We start from the raw sequence: 14,973 nt of genomic DNA on the forward strand, positions 1-14,973 counted from the left end.
AACCCAGCAAGCAACAAGCACAGGGCAGGATACAACCTGGACAGGACACCAGTCCATCTCAGGGCACTCACAGACACCGGGGACAGTCTTCTCAGGAGCCAGTTAACCTACCAGCCTGACTTTGGAACATAGGATGAAACCAGAGCATGCGAGAGAAACCCACATGGATGCAAGGAGAACATGCAAACTCCACACAGACAGCAACCCAGGTCCAGAACTGAACCCAGGTCCCCAGAGCTGCGAGGCAGCAATGCTTACCACTGTGCTGTCACCATGCCAACCTACATTGTACGCAATCTTCTAAATGAGGCCTAACTATTGTGGCATACAATTTTATCTCCCTTCGCTTTAAATCCCACGATCTCATGATATCCCAATATTTTGTGTACCTTCTGAGTTGGCTCACCATGTGGTCTAGAAAATGCAAATGATGTGGCCACATAAACTCCTTAGTCTTTTTCATAAGTAACCTCTTCCAGCTCGGTGTTTTCCAGTTTTGTATCAATAGTCTCTATTTTTGCTACCTGCATGCAAAAACCCCGCACCTGTGTGCATCACATGTCAGCTCCAGACACAGTTCAGCTGCACTGCTCTGTGGGAAACAGGAAAGGAGAAAGAGACAGAGCACTCTGCTCCTTCCTGCTTCCTGCTCTATAGGTGGCGCTAAACGGTCAGGTGGTTCGAAACGCTCAGGCCTCTCTGGCATGTGGGCAGAAGCATCCCAGCAGCTGACGATAGTAAGCAACAGTTAAGCTGTGGGGCAGCTGGGAGCATTCCCATTTACATAGTCCACTGCTGAACGCTAGTTGCTGTCCCGTGGAAGACTCTGGCACTGTTTGGAAAGCCCATCTCCGGGCACGGTCTCAGGCTGTCACACTGCGGTCGCTCCGAGTGGTGGCTGAGTGTGCTTTCAAAAACAACAAACAGCTGCGAAAACAAAATGAGGAGAAGCATTTCCATAGGCGGCAGAGCAGGAATTTGCATTCTGGGATGTGGAAAAGGCTCCTCTCACTGTCGAAAAGGGTGTACACAGCAGTACTGCACTGAGAGCAGCCCAGCTACAGACTGGGACACACTGGCACACAGCAGCACTGAGGACACACTGAGACACAGCAGCCCTGTGGACAGACTGGGACACGGCAGCACTGAGGACAGACTGAGACACGGCAGCCCTGAGGACAGACTGAGACACAGCAGCCCAGAGGACAGACTGAGACACAGCAGCCCAGAGGACACATTGAGACACAGCAGCACTGAGGACACACTGAGACATAGCAGCCCTGAGGACAGACTGAGACACAGCAGCACCGAGGACAGACTGAGACACAGCAGCCCTGAGGACACACTGAGACACGGCAGCATTGAGTACAGACCAAGACATGGCAGCACTGAGGACAGACTGAGACACAGCAGCACTGTGGACAGACTGAGACACAGCAGCCCTGAGGACAGACTAAGAAACAGCAGCACTGTGGACAGACTGAGACACAGCAGCCCTGAGGACAGACTAAGAAACAGCAGCACTGAGGACAGACTGAGACAGACTGGGATCCAGTTCTGGGACACAGCAGCACTGAGGACAAGGTGTCAGACGCGATGCTGAGCAGGTAGGAGCCCATCTCACTGTCTATAGGAGCCCCACCCGGACCAGGGTGAGCGATCAGACACTGGGCACAGAGAGAAACACACAGAGAGCACTGCAGCCTCCAGGCACAAACTAAGGTCTTCATGCTTATTCACAGCAAGACCCATTGCAACAAATTAGCAAATATTAATAGCATATATATAGCTGTCATTCGTACTGCATAAACCAGCACTAAAATGAATATACTTAAGATGGGTATATTTATAAAATGTTTGAAAGTAAGAAAGCTAATCTCCAGCTATCCATTTTCTAACTGGTTTTATCCAGTACAGGGTCGGGTGGAACAAGAGCCTTTCCCAGCAAGCTCTGGGCACAAGGCAGGGTACACCCTGGACAGGACGCCAGTCCATTTCAGGGCAGACAGACAGAAACACACACACACACACTCACACCAGGGCCAGTTTTCCCTGAAGCTGATTAAGGGAGTCGTCCGCATGTCTTTGGACGGTGGGAGGAAACCAGAGCAACAGTTGGACACCCACATGAACATGGGAAGAACATGCAAACTCCCCACAGACAGTCACCCCAGGTCTGGAATTGTACCCAGGGCCTCAGCGCTGTGAGGCAGCAATACTAGGGGCTTGTAGCAGTTCCCTATAACAGACAGACAATGTGCCTGTTTCTCTCTGGCGGTTAGCTGTGCTTGTTAGGTTGAACTGACCTGCACTGTCTGTGATTGATATGCACAAGTTACGGCAGTACCCAGCCATTCCCAGAACACGGCGAAGTTCGCGTTTTGTGCTAGGCACAGGGACGTCCGCTTTTTGATGCGGCAACTTCGGCACCCAACAGGGCGCACCTGACCTTGACCCACCTGCTTACCCAAATAAGTCACGGCTGCTTTAGCACATTCCCCTTATGCCAAGCGGAGTGTCAAGGAAGCCTTCCCATGGCGCCCGGACGCTGCTCCCGAGGCGTGTACCGGAAGAGTACACCACCTCGTCCTCCAGGTATGCCCCACAGTTCGGCGCGCCCCCGCCAACGCACAACCCACGGGCCTCTGGAGGGAGCGCGGCCGGAGCGTTGCGCGTACCTGGGGCCGTCACCGCGTACCGCGGGCAGCGGTCCGGAGCGACGAAGTTCAGTTAAAGGGACTTGCCCATAACCCTTCAGCAAGTCAAGCTGGGCGGACCCAAAGCGATCAATACAATCTTCCATCCTGGGAAGAGGACATGAATCCGGCCGAGTTGGACTTTTCTGTCATCTGTACAAAACCGCTTCGTCCCGCCAGGTTTGGGCACTACTAGAGAAGGGGAGCTCCACGGACTAGGACTCGTTTTCGCTTAGACCGTGCTCTCCTTCTGCAGAAGAGCACGTTTCCTTGGGTTTACACGATCAGGGCGCTGTTCAATAGGAGGGGCGCTACCCACGTCAGTGTCATGCTGAAGCACAGGGAATGAAGCAGAACGGTTTTTCAATGAGAGATATTAGATCTTTTCTTTCTATTTCAGACAAATGAGACAGGCAGGAAGACAAGTCAGCCAGAACTTCCGAATCCGCTAACCGAGCGCACTGAATCGACACATTACGCATTTCAAGCTCGCCTGTCTCCGGGCCGTGTTCACCACTGCTTGCTCGCCACAGATGCAGAAGCCGGAGGGACTACCGGGTTATTAACCGACTCATTTCCAGGAGTAGCTAGCTTCACGCTGCTGTTTCCAGGACGATCTTCTCTATCAAAGTACGGTTTTAGCATCGGTCGGGAGCGCAGACAACGTCATCACTTGCGCTCAGTTTGCGGTCAATGACATACGGGCCGGAAAATCGTGCGTGTAAAAGCCGAACCAGATATCGGTAATAGGACTAAAACCTCGTCTCCTGACTGAAATTCCCGAAAAACCCATTTCTTGTCATATCGAGTCTCCATTTTAGACTGCGAAGAAGACAGAGACCTTTGAGCGACAGAACAAGCATGATGTCATCTCTCGCGAAAAGTACCAACAAAATCCAATACATTATGATTAGAGTCGGAATCTTCAGAGCTCCATTTGTCTTTTAACAATTTCAAAGGCCCACTGACACTACCTCCAAATACAGGTTCGGCTGGACTGAACCCCCAAAGATCCCTGCGTGGTTGTCCTCACAGCAAACACAACAAGAGGCGCACCCTCATCCCAGCCCTGTCCAGCCTCGAAGCAATACGCACGCATTGGATGACCAGCGCTAGAGGTGGCGAGCTTAACCGACAGCTGCCTCATGACCTGTGCCGAAAGGTTAGACATAAAATTAGTCCCTCGGTCGGTTTGTATCACTTTTGGCCGCCCGAAGAGAGAGAGGAATTGAAGCCGAGCCTTCACGATCACCGGAGGCGGTATTTTACGCAGCGGGAGAGCCTCGGGGAAGCGAGTAGCAGCACACATCGCGGTCAGCAAGTACTGGTTGGCAGATTTAGTTTTTGTCAGCGGGGACCAACACAGTCACTAATAACGCGCACAGATGTTTCTCCTATAGTCGGTACGGGATAGAGCGGAGCAGACGGAATGACCTGCTTTCGGTTTTCCTGTTCATTGACAGGTGGGGCACGTTCTACAGTACCGGACCACGTCTGCCTTCAGACCCGGACAAAAGAAATGTCTTAAAATACGGCTATGTGTTTTCGTAACCCCTAAGTGTCCAGGCGAACAATGAGCTAAACACGGGACACGAGGGCGAGAAGCAGTAGGTACGACAACCTGATAGACGGAATTCCCAACCATCGTCTCTGCATCTGGGAGGAATCCGTTCGCGCATCAGGATTTCCTTAGCGATAAAATACGCCACATATTTTTCCGTAACCGCCTTTGAATCCACAACAGCAGACCGAGGAGCAGCGAGAGAAGAACCGGCTTTCCGTGCTGCTGTAGCGGAGCTAGTTCGGACACGGTGACGTTAGCGCCCTCCCTGCGCATAGCGGGGACCTCGGCCGACTGGGCTAAGGGAGGTCTCGTTTAGCTCCTGCGGCTGGTTCCCTGTTGCGTTACGCCGGAGACCCGGGTTTGCGCCCCAGGTGTTGCGGAGGGAACGAGCCAGCACGGAACCGCGACGGTCACACTGCAATAAGCTGTTCTCTAGTTACGGGCAATTTCAGCATAGACATCACTCTCACTAATTTGCACCGGAGTCCTTTTCACACTACTCGAATCTACACGAATCAAAGGACCCTTATCCTCCGTAATAGAAGCAGCCATAAAAGTGTCAGACAGGTCGACATCCTGCATGTTCCAGCCTGGGAACGTGTAACAACACACGCAGAAAATACATCAGGCCAGAGTGTCCAGAAAAGCGCTATATAAAAGTAAAGCACTATTATTAATGATTATATTTCTTTCAAGGTGTTAAATAAAAATAGCCCTTCCAACAGGATTGTCAGAGGGGTCACTGTACTGTAGAGACCAGCCGAGAGGTCAGCTATATCACTGTAGAGACCAGCAGAGGGGTCAGCTATATCCTTGTAGAGACCAGCAGAGAGGTCAGCTATATCACTGTAGAGACCAGCAGAGTGGTCAGTATACTGTAGAGACCAGCACAGGAGACAGTCTGCTGTAGAGACCAGCAGAGAGGTCAGCTGTATCACTGTAGAGACCAGCAGAGGGGTCAGTGTACTGTAGAGACCAGCAGAGAGGTCAGCTGTATCACTGTAGAGAACAGCAGAGTGGTCAGTGTACCGTAGAGACCAGCAGAGGGGACAGCAGTATTATTGTAGAGACCATCAGAGGGATCAGTGTACTGTAGAGACCAGCACAGGGGACAGCGTGCTGTAGAGACCAGCAGAGAGGTCAGCTGTATCACTGTAGAGACCATCAGAGGGATCAGTGTACTGTAGAGACCAGCAGAGGGATCAGTGTACTGTAGAGACCAGCAGAGGGATCAGTGTACTGTAGAGACCAGCAGAGGGGACAGTGTGGTGTAGAGACCAGCAGAGAGGTCAGCTATATCACTGTAGAGACCATCAGAGGGATCAGTGTACTGTAGAGACCAGCAGAGGGATCAGTGTACTGTAGAGACCAGCAGAGGGATCAGTGTACTGTAGAGACCAGCAGAGGGGACAGTGTGGTGTAGAGACCAGCAGAGAGGTCAGCTATATCACTGTAGAGACCATCAGAGGGATCAGTGTACTGTAGAGACCAGCAGAGGGATCAGTGTACTGTAGAGACCAGCAGAGGGATCAGTGTACTGTAGAGACCATCAGAGGGATCAGTGTACTGTAGAGACCATCAGAGGGATCAGTGTACTGTAGAGACCAGCAGAGGGATCAGTGTACTGTAGAGACCAGCAGTGGGATCAGTGTACTGTAGAGACCAGCAGAGGGGACAGTGTGGTGTAGAGACCAGCAGAGAGGTCAGCTGTATCACTGTAGAGACCATCAGAGGGATCAGTGTACTGTAGAGACCAGCAGAGGGATCAGTGTACTGTAGAGACCAGCAGAGGGATCAGTGTACTGTAGAGACCAGCAGAGGGATCAGTGTACTGTAGAGACCAGCAGAGGGATCAGTGTACTGTAGAGACCAGCAGAGGGGACAGTGTGGTGTAGAGACCATCAGAGAGGTCAGCTATATTACTGAATAGACCATCAGAGGAGTCAGTGTACTGTAGAGACCAGCACAGGGGTCAGCAGTATCAGAGGAGTGAGGACAAGGTATCAGTGGTCTGCTTCAGACAAGGCTGGACTGCAGTTTGTGTTTCCGAATTGCACTCAGCCTGTGGTATTTCCTGTGACGGCTCTGCAGACCAAGGCTTGCAAATAGAGCGGAGTTCAAGGTGAATGACAATTTCTCCACGCAGCTTATACAGCAGCAAGAGCACCAGACACTGGAACTGTGTGTTTCTAAAGAGTGTTAGGTGCCGACAGGAGCGTACAGAGTGTGTCGCCCATTTCCATATTGAAAAGCAGCAGCCCCAAGCTAGGAGATAAGTTAAGGTCCACGCACAGCGGCGTTGAGGATTGCTGGGGTTTGCTGAACATTCGGGAATAGGGAGCAGCTGGATTCAAAACTGCAGCAAAATATCTAAACTGAAGTATTTCCAAAGACATGAGCAATGTAGAGAGCAAAGAGTGAGCAGCACCAGCAGTCCTGGCCCTCGAGAGTCTATCGCTATACCAGAGGAAACCTGACACTAGATTATTATAATAATAATATCCTCACACTGGACACTGCACTCACAGCTCTTCACAGGTAACGGGGATCCCCTCCACCAGCACCAGTGTGCAGCCCCACCTGGATGATGCTCCAGTCTGCTCACACACACCAGCTCTCAGTGGGGAGGAGAGCAGAGTGATGAAGCCAGTTCAGAGACGGGGGTTATTAGGAGGCCATGACTGGTAAAGGTCAATGGGATATTTGGCCAGGATGCTGGGGTAACACTCCTACTCTCTTCGAGAAACACCCTGGGATTTTTAATGACCACAGAGAGTCAGGACCCCGGTTTTACGTCTCATGCAAAGGACGGCGCCTGTTTACAGTATAGTGTCCCCGTCACTATTCTGGGGCATTAGGACCCACACAGACCGCAGGGTGGGCGCCCCCTACTGGCCCCACTAACACCTCTTCCAGCAGCGGCCTCAGCTTTCCCAGGAGTCTCCCCTCCAGCACCAGTGTGCAGCCCCTCCTGGATGATGCTCCAGTCTGCTCACACACACCAGCTCTTAGTGGGGAGGAGAGCAGAGTGATGAAGCCAGTTCAGAGAGGGGGGTTATTAGGAGGCCATGATTGGTTTTATGTTTCATCTGAAGCACGGCGCCTTTTTTACAGTATAGTGTCTCTGTCACACAGACTGCAAGGTGATATAGCTGCTGGCCATAGATTCTTCCTGACAGACTGAAGGAACTCAGTCTCTTTAGTCTGAAGGGAGAGTCCCACACTGACAGACTGGAGGAACTGAGTCTCTTTAGTCTGAAGGGAGTGTACCACACTGACTGAGGGAACAGAATCTCTTGAATGGGGAATACTATGAGGGACCTAACACAGGTATTCACAATCCCTCAAAGCCATTAACAGAGTCATCGCAACAGATCCACAGGAGACATGTGGAAACTACAGAGTAGTGCATTTCTGCACAACTGTGAACAGGAGGCCCCTGTTTACACACAGGGCGGTGGGAGTGGGGAACAAGCTGCCCTGCCATGTTGTAAAAGCCAAGGCAGCGGCTTCATTCAAGAAACAGCTGGATCAGATCCTCCAATCAGGACAAGAGGCATTACTTTCCCCCTCAGGGTGGTGGGGAATCAGGAGCCTATCCCGGCAAGACACAGGCGCACGGCTGAGTACACCGCGGACGAGCCGCTAGTCCGTGACAGAGCAGGCACACAGGCACAAGCACCCTCACGCCAGGGCCAGCTTTCCCAGAAGACAATAAACCTGCCAGCTTGCCTTTGAACTCTTAGAGGAGACCCATGCAAACAAGGGGAGAACATGCAAACTCCACACAGACAGCACCCCAGTTCTGGAACTGAACCCCCGGGCCCCAGAGGTGAGAGGCAGCAATGCCCACCACTGCACCACATTGCAACCCAGTCTTGTAGTTATTACTTCAAATCTGAATTGTTCATTTGAAGTGAAAATTCATACTGCAGCAGAGGACAGAAGCTCGGGCAGAGTGGAGAGATGTGGGTGGGTGAAAACCATTTGGTTTGCAAAAATCAGGTCCGGCCAAACTTCTCGTTTCGTCGCGGTCCAGCAGAGGCGCTCGGAAACACGGCCCCGATCTTGCGCTATATATATCTCCGTCTGTCAGCACCCAGCAGGCACACAGTCAAAACTCAAATGACAGTTTTTGCTTATGGAAACATCAGTCGGGTCACAGACAAGAGGAGGCCATTCGCACATTCCAGCCCGTTTGGTAGCTAATTAAAACAAGGATCTCGTCCAGCTGTTCTTTGAGAGACGTCAGGTTATCGGCTTCAACGACATGGCTGGGCAGCTTGTTCCACACTCCAACCACCCTTTGTGTAAAGTAGTGCCTCCTGTCCTGACTGAAGGATCTCATCCAGCTGTTCCTTGAGAGACAGGTTATCGGCTTCAACGACATGGCTGGGCAGCCTGTTCCCCACTCCCCCCACCCTTTATGAAAATAAGTTGTAAATTCTTCCCTGGTATTTTCCACTTGATTTCTCAGGCTGGTGTCTCACTGTTGATTGTGAAGACGTCTGGTGGGGTGACTGTGTTGATGGGGTTGAGGATTTTGAATACTTCTGTCAGGTCTGCTGGCAGTCTTCACTGTTCAAGACTGAGGACATTCAGTCCAGTTCAGTCAGGGTCTGTGTGTGGAAGAGCTGACTCAGCACTGGTCCTGTTCCCCATACAGGCTCATGGAGAGAAGGGGGCTGGCTGTCCTCCTGCTGGCAGGTGAGTGACGGCACCTCTCGCTGGCACACAGCACACGAAAGAAGGCAAACAAAATACTGGGATATGGCTTAAATGTAGAATTTAAATAAAGGGATGTTAAAACTGTATAACACACTAGTAAGGTCTACTTATGCAATGTTTTTACAAGTTTGGTTGTGATGTTATGGAAAAGAAAATTATCAGAATCTCTGTAGTCTGAAGGGAGTGTCCCACACTGACAGGCTGCAGGAACTGAGCCTCTTTACTGTGAAGGGAGTGTCCCATACTGACAGGTTGAAGGAACTGAGTCTCTTTAGTCTGAAGGGAGTGTCCTACACTGACAGGCTGAAGGAGCTGAGTCTCTTTAGGGTGGAGGGAGTTCTCCACACTGACAGGCTGTTACAGACAGGTGTGTATTGGTGTCTGTGTGTGTTGCTGGAGGAGTTACAGACAGGTGTGTATTAGTGTCTGTGTGTGTGTTGCTGGAGGAGTTACAGACAGGTGTGTATTAGTGTCTCTGTGTGTGTTGCTGGAGGAGTTACAGACAGGTGTGAATTAGTGCCTGTGTTTATGTCTCAGGGCTCAGCGTGGTCACCCATGGCCGAAGCAGGAGACCCTACCTGGTGAAGACAGCAATGAGCTGGCTTGACGCTCGTCAGTACTGCAGACAGGGTGACGATGGTGACCTGGCCACCGTGCTTGACCAATCACAGCTGCAGCAGCTTTTAGTAGCAGCCCAGGGCTCCTCTGCCCCTCAGGTCTGGATCGGGCTGTACCAGGACCAGCCCCGCTGGCAGTGGTCCAGTGGAGACGAGGTCACCTACTACAACTGGAACAGGACCTATTTCTGTGCTAAAGTCAACGCTGAAGGCACCTGGGAGGATGCAGTGTGTGACGATCTGAACTACTTCATGTGCTCCACAGGTAAAGACAACCGGCTCTAAAGCTCCAGTCGAGTCTTTATGAGGCAGCAGGTGAACAGCAGGCAGCACCCCAACTCTCTGACCCCCACACCCCCACAGCCCCTCCTGTCTGAGCCTGTGTGTCTCTCTCAGACTCCAGCCAGGGCTCCAGGACCTACACCCTGATTAAGCAGAGCAAGACCTGGGCAGCCTCTCGAGATCACTGCAGACAGCAGCACACTGACCTGGTCACCATCAGCAGCCCCAGCGAGAACCAGGCAGTGAGGGAGGCGGCGCAGGGCAGCGTCTTCTGGATCGGGCTGTTCAACCAGCCCTGGGAGTGGTCCGACGGGGGAGACTCGTCATTTCGACTGTGGGCTCCAGGAGAACCTGACAATCAGAACCGAACTGAGCTCTGTGTTTCAATGACTGGGGGTCCCTCTGTCATTGTGTCTCTATCTGTGTGGTACGATATGAACTGTCTGACTGCACTGTCCTTCCTCTGCTGTGACGGTGAGTCCTCAGCATCTTCCCAACAGCATCTTCCCAGCTCTTCCACTGCGGATTCAGTCTGGAATTGTCACTGTCAGTCTGAGGGAGGGACACAGGGGTCCTGTTATCACCCCGATCACAGCTTCATAATAATTTCACACACAGGACACAGTGTTACACACACAGGACACACTGTCACAGTGTCTCTCACACACAGTACACAGTGTCACAGACACAGAAAACTGTCTCTCACACTCAGGACACAGTGTTACACACACAGGACACACTGTCACAGTGTCTCTCACACACGGTACACAGTGTCAAAGTGTCACAGACAGAGAAAACTGTCTCTCACACTCAGGACACAGCGTTACACATCAGGACACAGTGTAACACACACAGAGGAAACTGTGTCTCTCACACTCAGGACACAGTGTTACACACACACGTCACAGTGTAACGCACAGATAGGACACTGTGTCTTTCACACACACAGGACATACTGTCACAGTGTCTCTCACACACAGTACACAGTGTCATACACACACACAGGACACAGTGTTTCACAGACACAGTGTCGCAGTGTAACACACACAGGACACTGTGACACTCACATACACTGCAGGAGAGCAGCACGGGACAGAAGAGTGTGAGATCATCTCCAGCCCTTGTAAGGGTTTGAGCCCCTCTCTCTCAGAACCACTTCCTGTCTCTTTCCTGGAGACCTGTGAGTAATGGGGTCACTGGTGATCCTCAGATCACCCCTCCTGGACAGGACGTCCCCTGACGAGACTCAGCCTCTCAAGAGTTTCAGGTTTGATTCTCTATTTGTGTTTCAGCCGACAGGTCCAGGAGTATCGCTGAAAGGTGTGTCTTCATGTCGACACTCATGTCATGGAGTCAAGCCCAAAGCCACTGCAGATCCCTGAACAAGTACCTGGTCACCATTTACAGTCAGCAGGAAAACCAGCAGCTTCAACAGTTTCCAAGTTACGTCTCGGGATTGTCCTGGATCGGAATGTACCACGGCACGGAGAGCTGGCAGTGGGTCAGCGGAGAGAGGGCCAGCTATGCCAACTGGAAGACCCAACTCTTCTGCGCCACCGCTGGTCCGGATGGGTACTGGACAGATGTCGTCTGTGACGAGCTGCACTACTTCATGTGTTACACAGGTACAGTCACCCCCAAACCCCCACAGCACCCCAACTCTCTCACCCCCGAACCCCCACAGCCCCCCAAATCTCTCACCCACAAACCCCCACAGCACCCCAACTCTCTCACCCCCAGACCCCCACAGCACCCCAGCTCTCTGAGCCCCAGACCCCCACAGCACCCCAGCTCTCTGAGCCCCAAACCCCCACAGCACCCCAAATCTCTCACCCACAAACCTCCACAGCACCCCAACTCTCTCACCCACAAACCTCCACAGCACCCCAACTCTCTCACCCCCAGACCCCCACAGCACCCCAGCTCTCTGAGCCCCAGACCCCCACAGCACCCCAGCTCTCTGAGCTCTCTCTCTCTCTCTCTCTCTCTCTCAGACTCCAGCCAGGGCTCCAGGACCTACACCCTGATTGAGCAGAACAAGACCTGGGCAGCCTCTCGAGATCACTGCAGACAGCAGCACACTGACCTGGTCACCATCAGCAGCCCCAGCGAGAACCAGGCAGTGAGGGAGGCGGCGCAGGGTAGCGTCTTCTGGATCGGGCTGTTCAACGAGCCCTGGGAGTGGTCCGACGGGGGAGACTCGTCATTCCGAAACTGGACGACAGGGGAGCCGAACAACATGGGTGGCAATGAGAAGTGTGTACTGCTGTCTCTGAGCAGTCCGTCCAGGGGAGCCTTGATCGATAAGAATTGTGGACGTGCGTTTCCCTTCCTCTGTCTTGGGGGTGAGTCCTCTGTGTTTCCCCTCACGCAGAAGTTATTCACGCAGGTTTAGCACAGAGGCCGTCAGCTCTGGGGAAACTGTCTCTTCTGGATCGTGCTGCAGGTGAACGTTTTTCTAACATGATCATTCATTTCATTTTTCCACTCGAAAAAGGTCTCTCTTTACATCCGCTGGCAGCCCTTCTGAACCTGAATTGTTTTTGTGAATTGTGCTCATGGGGGGAGGACTCATTCGCCCTCACTCAGGTGTGTGAGCTGGAGCTGACCAATCAGACTTGAGCACTGACTCGATGTGGGCGTGTCTCATAGATTGTCACTCCTGCTGAGGACATCTGATACAATGTCAAATCCTGGATACTCCTGCTATGGGCATATTCTGAGTGTATCTGATACAGTGTCTGTCCAGTAGGTAGCACATCGGTCTCATAATCTGAAGGTCATGAGTTTGATCCTCACAGGAGGTAATAATGATAATAATTGCTTACACTTATATAGCGCTTTTTCTGGACACTCCACTCAAAGCGCTTTACAGGTAATGGGGACTCCCCTCCACCACCAGCAATGTGCAGCCCCACCTGGATGATGCGACGGCAGCCATAGTGCGCCAGAACGCTCACCACACATCAGCTCTCAGTGTGGAGGGGAGCAGAGTGATGAAGCCAATTCACAGAGGGGGATTATTAGGAGGCCATGATTGATAAAGGCCGATGGGGAAATTTGGCCAAGATGCCGGGGTTACACCCCTACTCTTTTCAAGAAACGCCCTGGGATTTTTAATGACCACAGAGAGTCAGGACCTCGGTTTTACGTCTCATCCGAAGGACGGCGCCTGTTTACAGTATAGTGTCCCCGTCACTATACTGGGGCATTAGGACCCACATGAGCCGCAGGGTGAGCACCCCCTGCTGGCCCCACTAACGCCTCTTCCAGCAGCAACCTAGGTAGGGCCACATCCTCTTTTGCCAGAAACCATATCTCCCCCACAGCTCACGGCTGGCAGCCCACTGCAGCCCAGCAGGTGTGAGCCTGGTCACTACCTGGAGGGGAGACTCCTGGGAAAGCTGAGGTTACTGCTGGAAGAGAAGTTAGTGTGACCAGTAGGGGGCACTCACCCTGTGTCACTCCCAGTTGTCTGTTCTCCAAGTGATCAACCTGTTAGATCAGTTTAGTCAGAAATAAGGGAACAAGTTCTTAATTCCCAAGTTAGGAGGAAACTGCATAGAGTTCTGTGTGCTGAAGCTGTTGGAAATAACACACTTTAACTGGGGAACATCTGAGTATGTGATATTCTATCTTCTTCAATTGATTATTTGGACCATACACCCACTACCCTTTGTGTAAGCTGCCCTGTCCTGATTGGAGGATCTCATCCAGCTGCTTCTTGAGGGAATCCAGGGTATCGGCTTCAACAGCTTGTTCCACCCCCCCACCCCCCTGTGTGTAAAGCTATCTTGTCTCCTCCTCCTCCATGCCTTCAGATGCTCGAGACATCGTGCTGGTGAAGGAGAACAGGAGCTGGGAGGAGGCGCTGGACTACTGCAGGACTCACCACACTGACCTCACCAGCCTCCTCTCTCAGACGGAGCAGGACCTTGCCGCCCTGGAGGTGGAAGGCGCCCGGTCTCCCCACGTGTGGCTGGGCCTCAGGCAGAGCTTCGTATCCGGCTCCTGGTTCTGGGTGAACAGGGAGCCCCTGGGGTACACTGCGTGGGCCCAGGGAGAGCAGCCCCAGTGTCCCCAGTCGGGCCTTTGTGGAGCCATGTCCACTGAGACCTCCAGCTGGGCCGCGCTGGGCTGTGAGGAGAAGCTCAACTTCCTCTGCTACACAGGTAACCTGTCACTGCAGAGCTCATGGAGGACCTGTGCTCAACAGCACTCGTCCTTCTGTGTGTGCTGTGATGGACTAGTGTCCTGTCCAGGATATGTGTGTGTGTCCTGTGAGGGACTAGTGTCCTGTCCAGAGTGTGTGTGTGTGTGTGTCCTGTGATGGACTAGTGTCTTGTCCAGAGTGTGTGTGTCCTGTGATGGACTAGTGTCCTGTCCAGAGTGTGTGTGTGTCCTGTGATGGATTGCTGTCCTGTCCAGGGTGTTAGTGTGTCCCGTGATGAAATAGTGTCCTGTCCAGGATGTGTGTGTCCTACATTGGACATTTATTAGCAGTGACTCCCCCAGTCCAGCAGGGGGCAGTGCAGCACCTGTGTGCTTTTCTAACTGTGTGGTTCTGTGTTTCCTCCACAGCTTAGTGTCTCCAGAGACCCCCAGGCAGAGTCTGACAGCAGCAGCATCTCTCCAGGCACAGGCAGGAGGACTGGGCAGCTCTGGGACTCTGGGAGCTGTGACTCTGGTGCCCTCTGCTGGTCCAGGCTCAGGTTTACAGCCCATTGGAGATGGTAGTAATAGTTCAGATTTACAGTAGTTCGGGTGGGGAGCTCCGTCAGCACGTGTAGTTTGCAAAGGAAAGAGTTACAGGTTTATTCCATGCTGAAAAGAGAAGAGAGAAAACACAATGTAAGGCTTCACAGCTGAAACGTTTTTTTCACTCTTCTCTTTTCAGCATGGAATAAACCTATTGTTCCTGTTAAGATTTACATTTCTGTTACAGTACAGTAGGTCTCCTAATAGGCAAGCTTTTGCAGATTTTTAGGATTTATTCATAACCTTTGCAACTTTATAATGTGACGTTAAAAGCTGTTAAGATAATTTGCAATAAACTGCTATCTGAGAAAATAAAAGGAGAATATAG

At 52.1% G+C, this 14,973-nt stretch overlaps 1 protein-coding gene across 1 annotated transcript; it reads left to right on the forward strand.

The window, feature by feature from the left end:
• Positions 1-524: 524 nt before the first annotated feature.
• Positions 525-14,870, forward strand: LOC148660559 (macrophage mannose receptor 1-like). The gene is made up of 8 exons (XM_088634390.1): positions 525-1,607; positions 8,927-8,967; positions 9,526-9,870; positions 10,002-10,361; positions 11,180-11,512; positions 11,882-12,232; positions 13,709-14,059; positions 14,469-14,870. Exons 1-8 carry the CDS (start codon positions 1,597-1,599, stop codon positions 14,471-14,473), a joined length of 1,797 nt encoding a protein of 598 aa, XP_088490516.1. The 5' UTR covers positions 525-1,596; the 3' UTR covers positions 14,474-14,870.
• The last annotated feature ends 103 nt before the right edge of the window (positions 14,871-14,973 follow it).

This window comes from Lepisosteus platostomus, chromosome 6, assembly GCF_059453375.1.
Source record: "Lepisosteus platostomus isolate fLepPlt1 chromosome 6, fLepPlt1.hap1, whole genome shotgun sequence".
In the NCBI taxonomy this organism is placed as follows: Eukaryota; Metazoa; Chordata; class Actinopteri; order Semionotiformes; family Lepisosteidae; genus Lepisosteus; species Lepisosteus platostomus.